At 43.8% G+C, this 22,901-nt stretch overlaps 1 protein-coding gene and 1 pseudogene across 4 annotated transcripts; one reads left to right on the top strand and one right to left on the bottom strand.

Moving 5' to 3' along the window:
• Window positions 1–7,042: 7,042 nt before the first annotated feature.
• Window positions 7,043–12,824, bottom strand: LOC120651070. 4 transcript variants are annotated; one of them, XM_039928427.1, is made up of 3 exons: window positions 12,670–12,824; window positions 11,125–11,975; window positions 7,043–7,483 (listed from the first exon to the last, which is right to left on the bottom strand). In XM_039928427.1, exon 2 carries the CDS (start codon window positions 11,959–11,961, stop codon window positions 11,158–11,160), a length of 804 nt encoding a protein of 267 aa, XP_039784361.1. In that variant the 5' UTR covers window positions 11,962–11,975; window positions 12,670–12,824; the 3' UTR covers window positions 7,043–7,483; window positions 11,125–11,157. The 4 variants fall into 4 exon arrangements, with proteins under 4 accessions (XP_039784361.1, XP_039784358.1, XP_039784359.1 ...); XM_039928424.1 differs by lacking the exon at window positions 7,043–7,483 and adding an exon at window positions 9,406–9,884; XM_039928425.1 differs by lacking the exon at window positions 7,043–7,483 and adding an exon at window positions 10,770–11,054.
• Window positions 12,825–21,969: 9,145 nt separating this feature from the next.
• Window positions 21,970–22,901, top strand: LOC120648649 (annotated as a pseudogene).

Raw genomic sequence — 22,901 nt, 5'->3', positions numbered from 1 at the left:
TTTATTCATGTGCTTGACTTAGAGATCATAACTTAGCTCTACCTTGCTAGGCTTTACTTCTCATTTTATCTCTCTTAGCTTGTATAGGTAGCTTAGTTATCCGGTTGGTGAATTGGTGCGTTACTAGTATTGCATAGGTTAAGGTTGATTAATTGTGTTTTAGAAATTGAAAAAGACCCAATTCACCCCCTCTTGATCCATCGATCCTTTCAAAGACCCTTTCTATAGCAGTGTCAGCTGGAAGTGTACCTTTTTATTAATGAAAAAGAAAGAATATTTAAATGTTATTGCAAACCCAAATAATAAAAGTTGGAACGTATCTTTTAGAGTCTACTCCGCTCACAGGTTGGTCATTCAGGTTCTACTCATCTCTCACGTTCTCCACTCATGTGGTTTTATTTTGTGGCCACTACTACTATAATCCCAACTCGCAACAAAAATAGTATCCATCTCAAGTTTGGGGGGGGGGTTTAATACAATCAAAACATTCTTGCCGTTGCTTTGGAAATCCATAATTTGTCTTGCATAGACTATGTAAAAAATGACCTATAGTGATGTGCATAAAGGTGACATGTTGTTGTTGTACGCCACCTTTGTTATTTGGGTGACGCGCGAAGATGATGCACGTCACTTTTTACCTCTTGGTAGCCTCTCTAAAACAATGCCCGTCGCCTATGTAATGACATAAATGACGTGCAACATCAAAGCACGTTACCTTTATTATAAGTGACGGCCCACATTTATGTCCCGTCACCTATAAGTTTGATATAGGTGACGGGCGACATTAAAGCACGTCACCTATAAGGTTAGTATATGTGACGGACTTTGATAAGTAAAAGATGATGGATAACATCAAAGCGCGTCACCTTTGTGATGACATAGGTGACATGCAACATCAAGACGCGTCACCTTTGTGACTTTTATTAATATTTGAACATGCGATTTTTGAAAAATTCAAATTGTTTCAAATTAAAAATTGGTCTATACAAAAGTTGTAGGCCTCAACCAGATCTACAACTTTGTAGTTCAAAAATTTTCAGTTGAGGTTGTTTTGGCACACAAATATATAGTTTAAATTTTGAATTTCAAATTTTCAAAATTTTCAAATGACCTCAAATGGGATAAAAAAAAGTATATACAAAAGTTGTAGCTCACCACTAGATCTACAACTTTGTAGTTGAAAAGTGTTTCATTTGAGATCGTTATAGCTGTGAAAAAAAATTATATAAGATATTAGAAAGTGATGATAAAAAAAATATCTCATTGTTGGTCACATATGATGGTGTAGCCCAATAGTAGGCAAGGGTACGCACGAGGCTAAGGTTGTGGGTTCGAATCCTGGTAACGCTAGAAAAAATCGCACGCGCGCATATTCGCGCAAAAAATAGCGTGACTTGCAAATATTTTTAGCACGTCCTTGGGAAAAAGAAAATATTTTTTGATTTTTATTCATGCTGCAAATATTTATTTTAGCATACAAAAGAATGATGCCCGTCACCTATGTGTTGACATAGGTGACGGACTAAGAATACCATAGGTGACGGCTCATACTGAGGCCCGTCAACTTTTACGTACATAGATGACAGGCTTTTGCCCATCACTTTTCTGTTCTAATCAGTGACGATGTACAGGTGACGGGCACGATGTCCGTCACCTGTGAGAGATGACGCCTGTCATTATTGGCCTCTTCTTACATAGTGATATAGTACATCCTAATAACTATGTTGGAATGTATTCATTGCATATTAAGGTCTAATTTTACATATCCTAGCTGGTATGCCCTTTGCGGTAACGATTTACTAATGTCTATATTCACCTATTATCTAAATTTATCATGAATTTATGATCCTTGCTGGTATGCCCTTTGTCGTACGATTTACTAATGTCTATATTTACCTATTATCTGAATTTATCACGAATTTATGATCCTAGATTCCTAGCTGGTATGCCCTTTGTGGTAACGATTTACTAATGTCTATATTTACCTATTATCTGAATTTATCATGAATTTATGATCCTAGATGGTAGGCCCTTTGTGGTAAAAATTTACTAATGTCTATATTTACCTATTATCTGAATTTATCATGAATATGATTCTAGCTATTTAAATAGGAGAGAGGAGAGGATTGAGGTTCATTGAGCACGGCTTCATAGCTCCGAATAGTAAACCACAATTGTGAAGGCAAAGGTCCGATATCAAGGACATTACCAACCACATGCTGATGGACCAGATGAAGACGCCCTTGTTCACTCTGCCTTTTTGTATCCCTATCGCTGACTGCACAAGGTTCTTGTAATTTAACCTATTACAGAAAAATACATATGATTGACACAAATATTGATGAAAACAAAACCATGTGCGTAGGTGGTCGACCACAGTTATTAAATGCTAGAAGTTTTACCGGTAATAACACCATCAACTCAAAATCAATTGATGAGAGCAAGTTTACCTTGACATTTTGTGTTTGGGGGAAGTGCGATTTGTTCGGACATGGTGTACAAAATTGTTATTGCTGCCCGGATGGAAGTCGGAAAGAGTCCTGCCACCAGACAATGGAAGAGTGCAGGGCCAATTGCGCGTTGTGCAGACCCAAATGCTAGCTACCACCATTTGAGAGATCGATGATGCAAGACAACCCGTCAATGCCACAATCAATGCTATGTATACAAATAAGGCATTGTGTGATCCAAAAATCAATCCACTATAATATATCAGTAGTGCTTCATGTCAAAATTTATATGGAAGACAACCGCTTTTGGTCCCAATCTTTGGTATTGCTTTTTCCTATAAAAGTTGATTACATTTCTTTATGCTATTTGTACCCATCACTGGTTTATGGGTGAGTGTTATTGGCGTAGTTGGCCTGGCTCTGAACCTGCGTGCCTATGACTTTGTTTCCCAGAAAATCCGTGTAGCGGAAGATTCTGAATTTGAGACTTTGTACACCAAATAATATTCTTTTAAACGAGGGTATTCGTGCGTGGATGGATGGCAGCTCAGGATCAGCCTCATGAAAATCTTATATTCCCTGAGGAGGTTCTACCAAGTGGAAACGCTCTTTAATGAAACTTCCGTTTTAGTTGGTCGTGACCAAGAAACCACCGACTTTGCTTTGTGGGCTGGGAATGCCAGACTTATCAATTTGTCCGATAAACTACTTGGAGCTCATGTAGCCCATGCCGGATTAATCGTATTCTGGGCCGGAGCAATGAACCTATTTGAAGTGGCCCATTTCGTACTAGAAAACCTCATGCATGAACAAGGGTTGATTTTACTTCCGCACTCCATGGGTCCTTTAAGAGAAGTATTGAGGATGATAAACTTTATTTCTTCTCGAAAATAACACCATGAGAATATGAGTATCTAGCAGATATTGTACTAATGCATATGTTGTATATCGATATATACATTTCTTGATGTTTTTGCATTAGAATCAATTCATGTTCAGTTGCACATTTCATTCTATCGTGCTTTGTATACCTTGTTGCACAATTTCCTTTTGGCACCATACTAGTGTTGTAGTGAGACTAAACAAGGGAAAAGTCTGACAAAGTGCGTCTCGAGACAGGAATGTGTCATTTCTGGGGCATGCTCACTGCTAGAGAAATGGACACTATTACCGGGCGGAAACCCCAGTTAGTACCGGTTCCCGGCCCGATACCGCCCAGTATTTAGTACCGGCCGGTCTGACCTGTACTACATAGAGCTTTTAGTACCGAATGGTGGTGTTACCAACCGGTACTAAACTGCTTGCCACGCTACAACGTCTGGTGCAGCAGCTTAGTACTGGTTGGTACTAAGTTTTTTTTTGCTTTTTTTGTTCCCTTTATGTTTCTTTTCTTTTCCTTTTAGTTTTAATTAAATAGTATTCGTATTCATAGCTATTTGTGTATTTGTATTCGTATCTAGCATTCGTATTTGTATCTAGCAAAGCAAAAAGCTATTATATATATTATATTTATATACACTTAAAATATTACTTGAAACTATATATTTACAAGTAGCCATGCACATAAATTGTTTTCCGACAAATTATTCAAACAATACTAGTCTTTTTTGTTGTCCCTGTCTGGATCTTGTTGACCCACGCTTACCCTATTATCCGTATAAAATTCTCCATTTGGATTTATGACCTTGTCCGACAGGAATCCACAGATTGATTCTTGAATTGCTCTAATTCTTTCCGGTTTGATGAGGTCCTTTTTCATTGTCCAAATCACATGCAAACATCAATATTTTCAATTAATACATGTACATAATTAAATGCAAAAAATTGTTATTAATGTTATATGTAAATCGAATTCGTGTTGTGACATCCTCTTGGTGGCTCCGCAAAAATAATGCATATGCTCACATATATACATAGTAGCCGCATAGGTTGTTTCTTCGTTTATGTCTCAATCACTATATATAGATGGGTTATGAAATATTCATGGTGTTTAAAGAAACGACACTATATGTGCGATATATATCATACCAAAAAGTCAAGTTTGGAATAAAGATCACACGGTGTTGACGTGACTCCTATGTGTTTTTTGGTGAAGCGACCTCATGCCTTTTGCATGATGTCTATGAGGTCCAAATAGTCTTCTTTTGGATTCCTCAAAGAGTGGAACACCACAACTCGGGCCCGATCGATCTCAATAGAGAGCAAGATTCAGTGGAAGCTGTTGATACACAAATATGGAAGAAATATTGGATATATACTTATTGTCAAATTGAAGTGATGAAAAATGTCAAAGGAACCACTAGAAGTTGCAACACGGTGAATGTACAAGTGTGATGCTTATCCAAGGCCATGAATATATTATTCTTGGTTCGATTTGGCCATTTCTTTACACTGTACACCACGTCTACGCTATCCCGTACTAATCCTAACCTTGGCCAAGAATGTCCATCTCTACCAAGAGTCTTAAGCTAGGATTATCCACTATACACTAGTGAACACTCAATCCAGTAAATAGTAGAAACTAGAACTTGAACTTAAACTCTATTCCTAAAGAACATAAGAAAACACGAACACTTACTATAATTGATAAACATCCATTGAGGTACAAGTGGAGAAGAGTGCCGACAGATCCGGGACTTCCCCGACTCCTCCTCACTCTCTCTATTTTTTCTACACACCTAGGCTGCCTAAAGCATCTAGGATGAGCTCTCAAGCTCTAAAGTGAAGACAAGAGTTGCTCCAAGGTGAGTTGTGTTGTGTGTCTTCATTTGGAACACCCCCCCTACTATTTATAGAAGGGAACCATGTTGTGCTCGACTGAGAGTTGGAGCCCATGCCTCCTAGAACCGCCTTTGCCATCCAATGAGGAGTTGACATGTGCAAGATGGGGGGGCCAGAGGCATCGGCCTAAAAAGGCGGCCAACCGACCTCCCCTTTGGTCTGGAGGCTTCTTGGTGGGTCCCTATGTCAGTTATGAGTGGCTTGGCCTGTCTTAAGGCGGTTTACTCCCTCTGATGGGCCCTCTAATCCATGTGCTGCTTCGTGTCGTGCTCTGATTGGCCGAGAAGGTGTTGCCTCAGATTGATGACGTGTTCATGCGCATGGCTGCATTTCCTTCTCTTGTGAGGCTGTCAAGGGAGCCTTTGATCCTTGGGCTTGTTTGTGCTTGGCTGGGTATTTATGCCTCGGATAATACTTGCTAGTTTTTGGCATTTTTGGTCAAAATTCATCTACACATATTTTCAGACCAGCATCCGTGGAATTATCGATAAATGATCCTATGCTAACCTTTATTACCTTTGATGCTTATATTTTGCATGATATTTAACGGTCAAAATGGGTCAAAATAGACCGTCAACAAGATCTCACACACTTAGTCCTTTGCTCGTTGCTGGATTGCTTATCCGGCAAGTCCACCAGGGGTATGCCCGGCAGTAGATTTCAGGTGAAGGATTCCGGAGCCAAGAGGTTGATGGTTACGTGATGACGCAAGAATTAGACAAGTTCGGGCCGCTAGAGTAGTGTAATACCCTACGTCCTATTAGTTGCTGTATTAGGATTTGCGGGACGAATGAATGAGCTAGGTTGTGTTGCGTTGTTTCTATGGATTCCCCACGACCCCTTTATATAGTCCAAGAGCCGTGGGTTACAAGTAAGAGAAAAGATCTACTTGGGTTGTTTATGAGGAAGCCGGTCGGTTAAGATCTCCAGATATCCGAGCATCTATGTAGAGCCTTCATCCTGATCCGCTAAGGACCCTTCCGCCGTCCAGTCGAGTGCCTGTCCGCTGGGTAATCAGAGCAGAGTAGTCGAGCAGGGTAGGCTCCTGGACTAAGGGACCCTAGTCGGCAGGGAGGTACCTAGATTTACCGCCATCAAACCCCCGAACTCCAGAGGGCTGAGCTGAATCTTGATGTATCTTTAGCGAAGCTCTTTGGTGTTCTTATGTTGATCTTCTCGCCACCCAACTTGAACGGGATGCGCCCCTGGGCGCACTCGTTAGGTGTAGCCTCCGAGTCTCTAAAGGTTTTGAAGAAGCGTTTCGAGTGTCAATTCGAACCATATCCTTTTTTTTTTGAGTCGCCAATCTTTAATGTACCTTCGGTATTGAGGAATTGAGTATTAAATGGCTATAACTTATCTGCATGTGGCATCCATCATTCCTAGGATGCCTACACATGACCCCGTGGTACGAGTGCACTAGCACAACTATTTATTAAGTATTCTCTTGTGTGAACTTTTCATCGCTATAGATTTTACTCCCATTATAAGATTTTTATTATCTAAATCTTTAGTAAAGGGTCAAAATGAGGGTTTCTTGCGAAACCGATTCAGCAGTGAAATCAAAGAATTTGGCTTCAGTTTACTTCTAGCTCATATTCATCTCGATTCGTAAAACAATTTTTCACTCTACAATGCTTCGATTTGCGTAAAAGATATGATGGCAGACAATACCTCCCAAACGGATTCAAAATATGTAAGTAACAAAAAAATTTAGCTTGCATATAAAACGAATCAAGGCAGCTCACGATTGATGTTGCACATAAACTTTTTGGGAATCGAGGCACATTTTTTTTTCAAACGATGTCACCCCATTTTCATTACGAGAACGGAAATACCAGAAGATCATACAACAAAAGAGAGGGGAAAGCACCGGGGAGGGGAGAAAGAGGGGACCGGTACAAGTCCAAAGGGGAGGATATGGCTTGACTTTCAAGTCTCAAATCGCCCAACTACCAATCACCCCGACCCTAGGCTAGGCTTCCTAGGACACGTCCTCAAAGCAGAGTTTAACAGACCGAGTTTAACATACAGAACAAAGTACTGCTAGAAAAAGTGCCACACGAAACAAAGGCGACTGCAACAACTTCACACCTCATCAGCAGATGTGTCTTCATCCTCCATGTGGGATTGAGCCGGTCCAATCAGCCGGGAAGGTGGACGCTGTTGCTGAACCAGCACCCTGTTAGCGCAGGAGAGAAGGAGCTTCACGCCATCCATGATCTTGTTCTGCATATCCGAGCCATATAAACCTGCCCAATAAAACATAAGAGCACAAGCATAAATCATAATTTCAGTCGGATTTTGTAGTGGCTTGTTTTCAAAACATGCTTCATTTCTCTTTTTTTTCCAAATAGCCCAACAAATCGCAGCGACACCAAAAGTGTACACCACATGCCCCCCTGAACCGGTGCTTAATCCAATGTTTGTATTGCACAAGACTTTCCGGAATGTTGGTAGCCCCATGCATATACCCCAACCAGCCCCAGAGGACTTTCGCCACAGGGCATAAGAAGAAAAGATGATCCATATTTTCGGCAGAGGAACAAAAGTAACAAGTCGGGGATCCCAACCAATTTCCAAGAGCCACATAAAGATCTTAATTCTGTGTGGAATGTTAGCTTTCCAAATATGTGAAAAGGAATGACCAGAAGCGAGGAAGTCATAGACTGAGCTGGTGGAAAAGATACCATTTTTATTGCATTTCCAGGTAACCTCATCCTGGATGTTGTCAAAAGGATAGCTATAAATGTCATTCACCAAACCAATCCAAGAGTCAAATAAAAGAGGAGGTAACCATATGGAGAACTGCAGCTGAGACCCTGCAACAGAAACTGGTGAACAGACACGAATTTATCCAAGCAAAGCTCATAAAGGGTAGGAAAAAGAATGCAAAGAGGTTTGTCCTTTATCCAAGGATCTTCCCAGAGTAAAGTTGAAAGGCCATTCTTCACTTTCACCATTCTATTTGCTACATATATATGTCTGATTTTAAGGAGGTCCGGCCAGACAGGAAAGTCGTCGAGTCTGTGCTTAATTGCACCAATCACCCTTCCACCTTTCATATATTTTGCTCTAATAATAGTTTGCCCGAGGCCATCTTCATTTTCATGTTTCCACCACCATTTGCACAACAGGCTTATGTTCATCTTTCTAATATTTTTTATCCCCAGACCTCCTTTCTTCATACTTTTGCATTTAATCAGATGCTACTTTTTTTTCAAACTGATACCCTGCCAAAGAAATCTTCTTCTTTGCTTATCCAGGGTTCGGGTGATTGTTTTTGGCAACAAGTACATAGACATGTGATAAATAAAGGTGCTGGAAAGGCTTGAGTTAATCAGGGTAATCCTCCCAGCCATGGATAAGGAGCTTCCTTTCCAGGTTGAGAGTTTTTTCAAATTTTTTCCTCCAAAGGCAACCAATCCTTAATATGGAGCCTACTTGGACTTACAGGTACCCCAAGGTATTTGATTGGGAAAGTGCCTATCTGGCAATTAAAGATGTCAGCATAGAGCAAATGTTTGACATTATCACCATGGACCAAGATAATCTCACTTTTACTCAAGTTGATTTTAAGGCCTGACATAAGCTCATAGAGGTATAGAAGCAACTTCATATTTCTAGCCATTTCAACATCATCATTTAGGCAAATGATAGTGTCATCTGCATATTGTAGTATTGCAACACCTTTGTTAATAAGATTGTCTGCTAAACCACACAAAAGGCCATTCGACTGTGCCTGCCTGACCATTCTAGCCAGGCAATTGGCTACAAGATTGAAGAGAATTGGTGACAGGGGGTCTCCCTTCCTAACCCTTTTGTGGCTCACAAAGTAGGGTCCTTCAACATTATTTAATTTCACACAAACAGTACCCCCAGTAACCACTTTTTTAATCCAATTACACCAAGTATCGCAGAAACACCAAAGCTTAAGACAGTCAAACAAAAGGTTCCAATTCACCTTATCATAAACTTTTTCAAAGTCAAGCTTGAGGACTAGACCACTTTCTTTCCTTTTTTTTAGTTTCATGGAGTATCTCATGAAGGGCCAAAACCCCATTCATTATGTTTCTACCTTTTAAAAAGGCAGATTGAGTTTTGAGGATAAGTTTATTTGCTAGACTCTCCAATCTCAAGGTTAAAGTTTTAGTTAACCAGTTATACAGACAAATTAATAGGCAAATAGGTCTGAACTGTTGAATTCTGACAGCATCCTGCACCTTTGGTAACAGAAATCGAGGTACATAATACAGCATACTGATTCATACATAAATCGATGCCAACACTGCATCATAACCCCAGGAGTTTGAGCCATCTAGCAGCCAAAAACATGTAACCCAAAGTATAAATGCCAATTCGAGCATAAAAGAATCACATGAACCATTTGTGAGCGAGAGATTCTTCATTCTCATTGACTCAGCTACTATGCTTTTATTATACAAGTCAGCTGTCAACAACAAACATCCTAAATCAGCATGAAAATGGTGGCAGTCTAGCAAAAATTTCAAAAATGCACCATTCCTGTAGCATTGCATCAAAATAAATGGCAAAAGGGTTTATGACTAGATCACCAAATACGACAATTGTAGCTCGTGCAAAGATACAGTTTGTGAAAGCTGTTCTTCTATATTAGGCTGAATATTCATTCACCTACAAAGTTAAGTGGGAAAAAAATTAGAATGGAGTTAGATCACGAGGAGAACCACATAGTGAGAATGTTGGTGCGAAATGCAAAAGAAATGAATTACAAGGGATTGGACTGCTATTTAATAGTGACAGAATATGCAAACTAAACAAGACCATTTACACTTTACAAAGTTGAGGATAGCAGGTTTGAAGGCAGTGATGTGGACATGTAAGTGCAGGAGATTTAATGAATGCAAGGTAGAGTTACTGAGTTAGAAAACAAACACAGTTTTCCTTGTTACGAATTGTGTGTCAGATATCTTGTTCAAACTTACTAGCTCAGATCTTTTTTTTAATTCAACACTATAACCTAGTTAAACTTCCGTAGCTCTTGTCTTACTTATAATACGAGTACCAACTCGTACACTTATTTCACAAACAAACTATCCAAAACTGTAGGTCTATATTCTGAATTTCTGATACTACTACAAAGTATAGTGCATTTCCCATTATTGAAGCATATCTATATGCACTTGGCTACTAAAATATGGAACTCAATTTAATTACACGAATAAAACATCATACTTGATTTATCTTCAATCCTATAGTACATCACTAGCAGTAATCACTGGGAGTCAAAAAATTTGGATGCAAATCACAAAATATATTCAATTCCCGCAAAGTAATCAACGGCTAGTATGACTGAGGGGGGAACTGGAAAGACTGGACAAGGCACTATACAGCTTATCTTGCTAGTTGCTACAATACTGTCACCGCTGAGGATCAAAAGAAGGCAGAAAAAAATTCTTCTCTTAACACAACAAATCAGTTGATATGAAGATGCTCCTAATAACACAAACAGGTTCAGAAACACATCCTGAACACCAAGCATTTTTTTTCTCGAACACGTAGGAGAGCTGTGTATCTTTGTATTAAGAGGAAAAAGGGGGGTTGGTCCAATTACAATAGACAGCACGTCACCTTGGACCAGAATGAGGGCTGCAAACTCAGTAGACTGTTACAAAGAAGAGCCTAGGACCCGACCACACAGCACCTAACGTCCTAAACTTGCTCAATCAACCTTCCTGGGTTCAGGGCAGCAAGCCCCTTAGCCCCAGCAAACCTCCAAAGCAGGGATTCATCCTTGAAATCCCGGAGTGCCCGAAAATCTGATTGTTACGAGATCCTTCCTTTCTATGAATGAAGACATATAAAACAGATGCAGAAGAAATCAATGAAGAAGAAATGCCTAAATTCTCCTCACCTTATGTGGAAACAGTTTCCTTCCTAGAATTTCTCAGCGAAGTTTCTCCTTCACAGAGTGCTTCTTAGCAGCATCCCGCACCTTTTCAATATACCCTTCAATTGGTGGTGTGAGTGTCGCCATGTACCGGTTTGCAGGGAAAGGTGTCATGTCAGGTACCATAGCAGCAGCTTGCAGCTTCTCAGGGAGCGCCGCAATTGCCTCCTTTTTTAGTGTCAGAAGTGTTGACTCTGCTGTTTGCCTTGCACGGTGTCGCCGCATGAGTACACGACTGTATTCTTTGGCAAGTTGCTGACCATCCTCGACTGTGAGCTCATACTTGGGGATTGCATCCTCATCAACCAGCCCAAGACTGATATAGTCAAGGCCTGGTGGACCCATGAGCACACGGTCCCCATCATCTGCACCAGTACCTTTGGATTTGGCTTTAGCTCTGGCCTTGGCTATATCAAGCTCGCGTTGCCTTTCCTTGGAGACAAGTCCAAGCTCCTCACGTTTGGCCTCACGAAGACGCTCCTTGGGAGGCAAGTGCCGCAGGGGAGTAGACGCATTGAGACAAGACTCTGAAATCTGGGTAATGCGCTCCATGGCCTCACGACGTCCACGGCCACCTCCACCCCCACCCCCACCGGTGGAAGGGGTCCCTTTCTTTGCTCCAATGGTGGAACGCTTCAAAGGCTGGCCAGCTTTGAGCTTAGCCTTTCCTTTGGCTGTGCCACTCACTGGTGCACGCTGCTGAAGCTGGTGATGCTGACTGGTCACACCAGATGCCAACGCAGGGCTTATAGTTAATGTCTCGAGACGTCGAAACATGATATTTCGTGCACTTGAAGCCATTGAAACAACCTTGCCTGCATAAACAGGGAAACCTGATCATTTGGCCTTTTCTTTTCTCTTTGCCTAACACGCATAGAAATTTCATGCTGGCAATTAATGAAACAGAGCAGGGTAGGGTCCAATTAAGCTATGTTACATAGATACAGGTACGTGTATCTATTGAGGCCGATACAGATATGAGGATACGGCATTTGCTAAAGATAAACTCCGATATGTGGATACGTTTCAGAATTTTTTACATGAGTGAAAAAAAATAGAAATGCATAACAGAGTTCACAACAATAAGAAGTTCAACATAGGCAAATAGCAGACAGTCCATAAAAAAAATGAGCCCACGTTGGAGCCTTGACAGTGCCGGAGGGGGGGGGGGGGGGCGCTAGCGGCAGTTTTTTATTTGTGCTGATGTTTCCATGGATGAGTTGATTGCTTTCCGTGGTTGGATGCATGGGTCATAAAGCTTGTTTGCAATGCTAGTTATGTGTATTGAGTTAATTGGTTTCCATGGTTGGATGTACTGCAATCGAGGCTGCAGATCCTACGCTACTAGCACACTGCTCGGTGCTTCCATCCACCCAAGAATTGAAGAACGAGCAACTAGGTCAGAAACGGAGATTAGGGAGGACGAAATCAAAGAGGAAGAGCAACGGAAAGAAGAAATCATCAACCCGGAGTAACGCTAGATCAGTGAGATGAGAACGGGAAGCTCACAGGAGACTTCCGTCGGCACTCCTCCTTGCCAGCGGTTCCTCGTCGGAGAGCGACGGCGCTCGTGCGAAGTGCGGACGGGCGCCTGGTCCGGCGGCGGCGGCGGCGGCGGCGTCCTGCGACTGCGAGCGTGAGGGGATCAGGGGACGCTACGGAAGATAAAAAAATGTCACCGTGTCGTACAGCCCAACAGCAGCCCAGCAGCTGCCGTAAGAGGCCCACCCGAGCAAGCCAGCAAGCAAGCAATCCAGTTCGCACTTTTTTTTATTTTTGAAAATGTGGAAGACGCAGACAGCACACATGCATTCACTAATTGTTTTGATTCAAAAGTTAAAAATATTGGTTCAACAATAATTCAGACCTATTTGAAAATTTTAGTATAAGGTTTTCAACATATTTTGTTCAGCATTTTGGAAAAATATTGAAACAGAATATCAAACTACCCAAATGGAATACTCCCTCCGTTTCAAATTATAGGTCGTTTGAATTTTTGAAATTCAAATTTGACCACTCATATTATTCAAAAATTTGTGCAAAATATTATTTCTTTTGTTGCCGGTTGCTTTATCAACACAAGATCTTCGAGAACGACTTGAATTTGGCAATGTTTGCACAAAATTTTTAAATAAGACGAGTGGTCAAACTTAGGATAAAAAAATCAAATCAATGAATTATAATTTGAAACAGAGGTAGTACTTGAGGAGCAAACCTTCTTATTAATTCACAATTAGTACACTTCAACATTTTAAAAGGCTATATTCAATGTTCTTAGAAACATTGTCCAACACTTTGAAAAAGCTAATTCACCATTTTGGCTAAAAGAAAATTCGCATCCAACCGAGTTTCTATGAAATTGAGCAGATGATGCACACTCAACATTTCTCCTTTTAAGAATAAACAGAGAGGACTCTTCATTTACATTTTTTCTTATTCCAATCGGGCTACAGGGAGAGGACTCTCTACTTCTCTAGATAATGGTTGGTGGAGAGCCTCTGACGATGGGTGAGTTCCGCAAGAAGAGATTCGTGGGACCTCCCGTTTAGAGATTCGGCCAGGAGTGTAACACGCAACAAGATCTGATGAGGACATCCTCCACTATTACCCGCTGGCAAAGACGCAACAAAAAATGGGCTAAGTGGCCCAGTTGTAGTCGGACGGCGACCGTGTGAGCCTCTGAATAATCCCACCTTGCTTAGCTTGGGAGGAGAAAGCTACCTTAAAAGAGAGAGTCATATCAGACTAGTCTTTTAGGAAGATTGGGCCTTTTTCCGAGTGGGTGCGCCGAAGTGTGGTGCTAAGATTGCTGAGGCACAACAAGAGGCCCTAGTGGCATTGTAGGCCGGATCGGTGCGTCGTAATTTCGGATGCCGGTGCTAAGATTGCGGGATTCGAGGAATCCGGATCGGTGTGTCAGGCTTTCCATCCAACCCCACCTGAGCCGGATGCATCATGTGGTAATCAGAGCAAGGTTTTTTCGGTGAGAGATTCTACCCATCCCTTTACCTACAGTCCAGAAAACTCCACAAAAAAGGCTAGATCTAAAAATTCCAACAATAAGTTTGAGCTTTGCTGTTCTGCTTAGTTCTTTGCTTGTTGAGTTTTCAGTTGCATTGTTTGGGCTAGTTGCTGGTTCTTAGTGGTTCAATCTTTAGAGTTTTGAGTTCTGCTCACGTTTTAGTCACCACGAAATCCACCAAATCCATTCATATTTCCACTGTCATTTCTGCCACCATGAATCCATCTTCCCAGATCTGAGCACTGGAAGAAAATAGTCCTATATCTTGTGTTACATATCCGATTCAAGTGTTTAAATGCATTCTGAAAAGCTTATCTCGTGTTCTTTCCAACGGATCTAACTTTGCTCTCTAATTCCTTCTGAGCGCTTCGCAATAGCATTTTAGATTCACGATCTGTTGTCTGTAACTTGAGATGTTGATCTGATTTCAAAGGAGATGTCTGAAGTAATCCCATTGTTTGGGTTGTTGTGATACTAAACAGTAGAGTTTGAGCCTCTGCAAGAAAAAAGAAAAAAAAAGAGCAAGAAAAAAGAAAAAAAAAAGAGAAGAGCAAAAAAAAAGTGAAGGGGTTAAAGCTGTTGTTTTTCTTGCATTCCTTGCTGTTCTGGTGTGTGACAACGCTTGTGTTCAGGCTCACATCTCTAGCTTGATTTAGCCCTAGGACCAGCATAGGACCATCGATGAATGCTTATTCAACTTGCTTTGACTAATGTGGTTCTAGCTGTACCTTGATTTGTTTTGTTTGCAGCCACCTATAGCTCCACAAATTATCTACTACATCACGGGGTTGTGCTTGTGTAACTATTTGTGTTGTTCTTGTTGGTTGCCGACACCTCTTGCCTTGCATGGTAAGAACATGTAAGAACACGGTTGCACAAGATTGAGAGGATGGAGTTTGCTATCACCTAGTTCCACTAATCGATTGCACATATTATTCTTGTGAATGCTTTTGCTGTCCACTAACCATGGCAGGTATGTGCAAAGAAATGAGAGCTGGCAGCCTTCTCCACTTTAATTCGCTTGCTCAACAACATATTGGAACATTTCCACTTGAGCTACATGGTGATGCTTTTGCTATGGTCGGTTCGGCCCTACTTTCTTTTGTGGGAGATTTTGATCCTCATGCATACATTGATTGGGAGCTTAAAGTAGGAGCAAAATTTGATAAGTATGAATTGTCTGAGCATCAAATGATTCTAGCTGCCGCTAGTGCTTTAACTGAACATGCTTTACAAAAATGGAAATACATATGCAGGCATAATAATGTTCCAAAAACTTGGAAAGATTTCAAAATGCACTTTAGAGATGCCTATATTCCTGCATATTATGTTGATCATTTGCTTACCAAACTACAAAAATTGAAACAGGGTAGTAGAACTGTGAAACAATACTACCATGAGTTTAAAATTTGTATCTTGTTTGGAGGCCTTAATGAATGCATGGAAGGTACAATGAGTAGGTTCATGCAAGGACTGAATTCTAAAATTCAAATATTGTTGTTAAATGAAACATCTAGCCACATCTCTCACTTGTTTTTGTTAGCTTGTACTGCTGAAAATCAAATTTTATTATCTGCACAATCTTGCAAAACTGTTGTGACATATGATGAGCAGCATTTATACACTTTACATGATAATCAAGAGCAACAGATAGTGGAGACCACTGCTGATTTTCCTTTGTCACCTAGCGATTTTCTTGTTGATCTTTGTGACAAAGAAGAGTTGTGTGATAATTTTTCTCTAATTTCATCACCACAACTGGAGATAGAGCACTCTCCTGTTTCTCTTGTTCTCAACTTGTTGCAGGAGGATGGGAACAATTCCATTGGATGCATCAAGCAGTTTGAGCAACTACAGCCGCTGCTAAAGTGCAAAAAAAAATGATTATGCAGCACCTACCAAGTCGGAGGAGGGTAAGCAAAGCAACACTTTGGATACTGAACACAATGCTTGTGAGTATGTTTCAAATACTCTACAATTGCCAGCTGCTGATGCTAGTCTCCCACATTTTCTAGTGCAACTTCCTGCTGAGTGTGGTTTGTCAAAAATAGAACACTTGTCTCATGACCACAAGAAGTTGTTGGAAAATGTCTCTTGTATACCACAAACGCATATCGGGCATGAACATCTTAAATCTGTTTGGAATGATGTGCATGTCTTTTCAACGCATATTCATTGCATTTCTAGTAAGAAGGAAGAGCTGAAACTCTTGTCCTCTTTTAACACCTTAGGTTATATTGAATTCGATGTTCCTTATAACCTGAATTGTCTAAAAGAGAATCTACACTTTGGTTTTGAATGGCTAAGTTTTCATCATTGTTCGCTTCATGCCATTGGTGAATATGATTGGAAAGGAGAATATTTGGTGCATAAAATTTATATTTGCTCTCATATGAAACATTCTATGGGGCTGCAAGGACATGATGAAACAATGGGCTGCACTAATGCTAATGATGACTTGTATAGTTTTTCTAGTTTTGATCTTGTGCAACAGATTAAGCCCCAAGAACAGGAGCAATATTGGTTGTGTTGTAGCATTGTCATTGCTCCACATGCCAACAGCAAAGCAAGTTCATTCACTGACCATTTGAGCAAGCCAGGGACGGCTTGCCATCAAGACAGGGAGGATGATGGGATCATGTCCACCATGGCAGCACGCACAAGGTCACCATTACAGCATCATGAAAACTTCACCATGTTTGCTTTCAACAGCAACTTGGCTGCAACAACCTCGACATACTCTACATCAACCTCTTCACATTCAGTATGGAATGTTCGGCCCAAGCTCTGCACAGGTCTATCGCTTGGTGTGTGTTTTCGAGTCCCCCATGGCCTCCTCCTTTCAAGGCTATTGGAGGTATTGGTGGTGTGGCTGATTTTATACTAGAAGCAAAAAAATCAGCAAGAGCTTGAGTCGAGGACGACTCAAAATCAAGAAGGGGAGGATGATGTGGACATCCCTGCAATAGATACAACCACACCTAATGGACAGCAAGCTTACATGACTAGAGACCAAGCTTACATGCTTAATTCTCAAGTAAATTCATTCTTATGTTCTTGTCCATTATATTTAGACAATGGAAACGTGTGTGCTTTTGTTTTTCTAGGAATGATGGAGAGGATGAAGGGAGGAGGATCTGCATGGACTGGATTCGATCACGACATCATTTGTGGAGCAAACGGAGCTGCTCGGTCCATTTCAGACCTTCCGCCCAGTAGCAATGGAGGAGGAGCAGACGGAGCTGCTCATTCCGTTTCTGACCTTTCTTACACCAGCAATGGAGGATGGGGCAGACGGAGCTCTTCGTTCTGTTTTGGACCTTTCGTGCACCAGAAAACAGACGAGGAGCGGACAGAGCTGTTTGTCCCGTTTCGGACCTCCCACATAGCAGAAATTTCAATCGAGGGTAACTCTTAGCTCCGGAGGTGGATTGAGGCCCATGAGTACTCGTTGGAAAGCTCTTGAGGTCTACTTTCAGATAGATCCAACCTCATCATCAGATTCATTCGGACCTAAGAATAATCGCAAAAATGACAGTCGGACTTCCAAACATGGGCTGAGTCACTTGTACCTCGTCCAGCCCACTAGGGGCCCATTTTGAGTTAGGGTTTGGACCTTAGCACCCCCCTGGCATCTCTCCCACCTATATAAACAAGTAGCAGCCACCAGAAAGCACTTGGATTTTGTTTTGTTGTAAGTTTAGCTTCTGCTACTTCCTGGTGAGCTCGTGTGTCGATTAGACCACCCGTTTGCTTGATTCAGAATCCCAATCTTGTATGTATCGGATTCATCCTTTGGGCAAGGTCTGTGTGCTGTTTGCTTGTCCACTTGTTCTTGCTTGTTCTTCGATTTGCATGCAGGTTCAAGGTTGTTCTTGGCACAGCAAGAACAACACAAAACGGAGGCAGTGTTACTGTCGCTACGGCGCAGCGCAGCCCTTGTGGTGTTGTAGTCGGGCAGCACAACGTCGATCATCCTCAAATCGAGTTATCCTCCACTCTCATCGAAAGATCGGGAGCAAATCCCAGTGGGTTCCATCATGTACAAATGATGCATCCGGCCCAGGTGGGGTTGGATGGAAAGCCCGACACACCAATCCGGATTCCCCGAATCCCGCAATCTTAGCACCGACATCCGAAATTACGATGCACCGATCCGGCCTACAACACCACTAGGGCCTCTTGTTGTGCCTCGGCAATCTTAGCACCGCACTCCGGTGCACCCACTCGAAGAAAGGCCCAATCTCTCTAAAAGACTAGCCTGACAGGGGAAGAGTGGCTCTCTCTTTTAAGGTGGCTTCCTTCTTCAAAGCTAAGCAAGGTGGGATTATTCAGAGGCTCAAACGGTTGCCGCCCGATTACAACTGGGCCACTTGGCCCATTTTTTTGTTGCGTCTTTGCCAGCGGGTAATAGTGGAGGATGTCCTCATCATTCTCCCCTTCTTAACAAGAGCCCAGCTCTGATACCAAATGATGGAACCCGCTGGGATTTGCTCCCGATCTTTCGATGAGAGTGGAGGATAACTCGATTTGAGGAGGATCGACGCTGTGCTGCTCGACTACAACACCACAAGGGCTGCGTTGCGCCTTAGCGACAGTTACACTGCCTCTGTTTTGTGTTGTTCTTGCTGTGCCAAGAACAACCTTGAACCTGCATGCAAATCGAAGAACAAGCCAGAACAAGTGGACAAGCAAATAGCACATAGACCTTGCCCAAAGGATGAATCCGATACATACAAGATTGGGATTCTGAATCAAGCAAACGGGTGGTCTAATCGACACACGCGCTCACCAGGAAGTAGCAGAAGCTAAACTTACAACAAAACAAAATCCAAGTGCTTTCTGGTGGCTGCTACTTGCTTATATAGGTGGGAGAGCTGCCAGGGGGTGCTGAGGTCCAAACCCTAACTCAAAATGGGCCCCTAGTGGGCTGGACGAGGTACAAGTGACTCAGCCCATGTTTGGAAGTCCGACCGTCATTTTTGCGATTATTCTTAGGTCCGGACGAATCTGATGATGAGGTTGGATCTATCTGAAAGTAGACCTCAAGAGCTTTCCAACGAGTACTCATGGGCCTCAATCCACCTCCGGAGCTAAGAGTTACCCTCGATTGAAATTTCTGCTATGTGGGAGGTCCGAAACGTTACAAACAGCTCCATCCGCTCCTTGTCTGTTTTCTGGTGCGCGAAAGGTCCAAAACAGAACGAAGAGCTCCGTCCACCCCATCCTCCATTGCTGGTGTAAGAAAGGTCAGAAACGGAATGAGCAGCTCCGTCTGCTCCTCCTCCATTGCTACTGGGCGGAAGGTCTGAAATGGACCGAGCAGCTCCGTTTGCTCCACAAATGATGTCGTGATCGAATCCAGTCCATGCAGATCCTCTTCCCTTCATCCTCTCCATCATTCCTAGAAAAACAAAAGCACACACGTTTCCATTGTCTAAATATAATGGACAAGAACATAAGAATGAATTTACTTGAGAATTAAGCATGTAAGCTTGGTCTCTAGTCATGTAAGCTTGCTGTCCATTAGGTGTGGTTGTATCTATTGCAGGGATGTCCACATCAAGATCCCACCTTGTGGTAGAGAGGATTGAGAAAGTGGTTTAGACAGGTTCAGGCCGTCCTGAGGCGTAATACCATACGTCTTGTATGTTGTTTATTACCTAGGATCGGGATCCGATCCTTTTACATGTGTTAGTCCCTTTATATTTATAGCCTATCAGAGAACTATAGAATATTCCTCCGTCAGTGTGAATGCTTGCACCAAATGAGGAGTGTTGTCCTATGGTTACTGCACTGAGCCCTGTTAGCCAGGGGGACATCTTGCCGAGCCTGCTCTGATGGTTCCGAGGTGAGCCCCGACGCGTCCCGGGGGTGTCCCGAGGCATTCTCTGTCTTTGTGTAGTGGGGATCCCCTCTTGGGGTGCCCTGAGTCAACCCCAGGTGGCCACTTGAGCAACCCCGGGGATGGCTTTGATGTGACGCACGGTGGTAGGGGTGGGCCCCCCGCCACCGTCCATTGCTATCTGATGGGACGCAACTCAGAGGTCCGTCCTCTCGAGCCGGCTTCTCCGCCGTCTGCTGACACGACTCCCTCTTAATCATAATATTTTTACGGCCGCGCCCTCCTCAGGTCCCACGCCCGAGCGGCTGTATGGCGCCATGAACTCCTTGGGCTCTTGCCCGGCTTTTTACAGGGTGGCTTCCTTCTAGGAGGAAAGTCCTCCTCCTGGGGTCCTTATGGACGCTGCATCGCGGGCCCGTTGGGTGGCCCGTGCTCCATGCTTTCTGTGTGAACTGGGCCTTCCACCCTGGTTCGGGCTTAGTGGGCCTAAACCCACTAATCTTATTTTTATCCAAAGTTATGAGTATTTCCATTTCCATTACACTAACAGCCCCCTACCATCCACCATCCTATATGTTGTATGTGAGCCATGATGAGCGCATGCATATCAATTTCAACTTTAAAAAAATCAATGATTCTCCAACCACATATTCAAATCAAAATTTGATTATACCATTAGGTTCGTTTCAACTAGAGCTTCACTAACACTTACCTGTCGCAGGCGTCGGAAATCAGAACGGGGAGCACCGTACCCGATGTACGGTCACCCCATAATTTTTTTGCTGTAGAGATACAGAGACAGTGTGCGCTATCATGCATGTTGAACCTGTGCTAAGGACGAACACATGAGGGGCTAATAGCTTGTTGGTGCTTAGTTTCCCATAGTCAGATCTGTTTAGTCACAAAAGAGTATCATTTAGGTTGCATCCCCTCAGTATATTTACAATTTGGCATGAAAATTTTGTGATTTGATATAATTCCCTTCAAGACTAGCTACCTCCATATATATAATAATAATAAATTGCTCGATGCATATTTGTGTTCTTACCCCTACTTTGAAGTGTAATTGTCATTTGATCTTACTTTTTAACTTTGTAATTTTATCCTTTACTATTCACAACTCCATGCAATTTTATCTCTAGTCAATGGTCAAAATAGGAGCAAATACATAAGGACCAAGGGCAAAATAGCAAGTTAGAAAAATAAAGACAAAACCACAATTGCACTTAGAAGCATGAGCGAGAACAACAACAACAAAAAAAACTTAATAGAATTTAGTTTTTTTGTTTGAAAACACCCAGGAGCACTGGGGAATCATATAAGAACTCAGTTGGGTACCCACGCTGACCGCGCGCTCAACGCAAATGGACTGCCGGGAAGTCCGAGGACGCGCCTGCCGGGGTTTACACACGCACACACACCACCCACCTATACACACGTACGCACACACGCACCCCGGTACTCTCTCTGGGGATAAACCCTGGTGCCACACTCGGGCGATCCCATAGTAGGAATCGAACCCGGGCGGATAGTCTCCGCGACGGGAGTCCGCGCCGCAGGCGCGTTGGCTAGAATTTAGTAACTACTGTGGTAGTCCAAATAGTGTGTGTACGATCGTGTCGTTATTCAATACGATCACCTTTTTATGTGGTCAGAGGGAAGAAGTGCCTTAGCTTGGAGGTGGAGGTTCAGCAGCTTTTTGTTCCGTTGCTTGATTGCCTGCAGCAGGTGGCCTCACTCCCTCAGTCCCTTCCTCTCAATTGCATCCCCAATCATGCCTCTGCTTTACTTCAACCGCAATGCAAACCACACTAAGCACAGACCTCAGCCTAGGCAAACCAAATCCTAAGCATTGTCAGTCCTTCCTCCTCTTTCCTGCATCTTGCAGAGAGCTACTATATGTGCAAATCGCTGCACCCTCCATATCTGTCGGCTTCTCACAGCAAGATCGATCGACGACTCGATGTTGGACGAGTAGAACAGGCCGCCGGGATCGAGGGAGAGAGATGGCGGAGCATCGCTCGCGGTGGCGGACCTCCGGCGCTCGTCGCCCGCTCCTCTCCTGCGCGCTCATGGCTCTCGTTGGTTTCGTGGCGGCAGGGCCGTTCGTGGCTTCGTGCTCGCCGAGGGCATCGTCTTCCACGTGGCCAACCGGTGCCCGTTCCCGGTGTGGCCGGTGTCGGCGCCCAACACGGGGCACCCGGTGCTCGCCGGCGGCGGCTTCCTGGTGCCGCCGGGCAAGTCGAGGCGCGTCGTCGCGCCGTCCACCTGGAACGGCCGCTTCTGGGTCCGCACCGGCTGCAACTTCACCGCGAACGGCGGCGTGGGCGGCGCGTGCCTGACCGGCGACTGCGAGGGCCGGCTGGCCTGCAACGGGTCCGTGGGCGCGCCGCCCGCGACGCTCGCGTGGAGGTGAGCATGCACGAGGACCCCGGCAAGGGGAGCTCCTACGACGTGAGCCTGGTGGACGGGTACAACCTCCCCGTGTCCGTGTCCGCCGTGCCCGGCACGGGCGCCGCCGACCCCAGCAGGTGCGCCAGGGACGTGAACGCGGCGTGCCCGCCGGAGCTGCAGGTCACCGCTGGCGGCAAGGCGGCGGCGGTGGTGGCGTGCAAGAGCGCGTGCCTGGCGTTCGGGCTGGACGCCTTCTGCTGCCGCGGCGTGCCGCGGCAGCGTGTACTCGCGGCTGTTCAAGGACGCGTGCCCGGCCTACTACAGCTACGCGTACGACACCACCGCCGCGACGCCGAGCGGGTGCCGCGCCCGGGAGTACGTCATCACCTTCTGCCCCGGCCGGTGGGGCGGCGAGCCCGACGGCGCCGCCGCCCAGATCTGACGCCCAGCATCTCTGTCGCCAATAATCGACCATTATGC

Source organism: Panicum virgatum, chromosome 9K, assembly GCF_016808335.1.
Source record: "Panicum virgatum strain AP13 chromosome 9K, P.virgatum_v5, whole genome shotgun sequence".
Classification (NCBI taxonomy): domain Eukaryota; kingdom Viridiplantae; phylum Streptophyta; class Magnoliopsida; order Poales; family Poaceae; genus Panicum; species Panicum virgatum.
The sequence above is the reverse complement of the archived record's forward strand: the minus strand, read 5'-3'. Positions and strand labels throughout refer to the sequence as shown.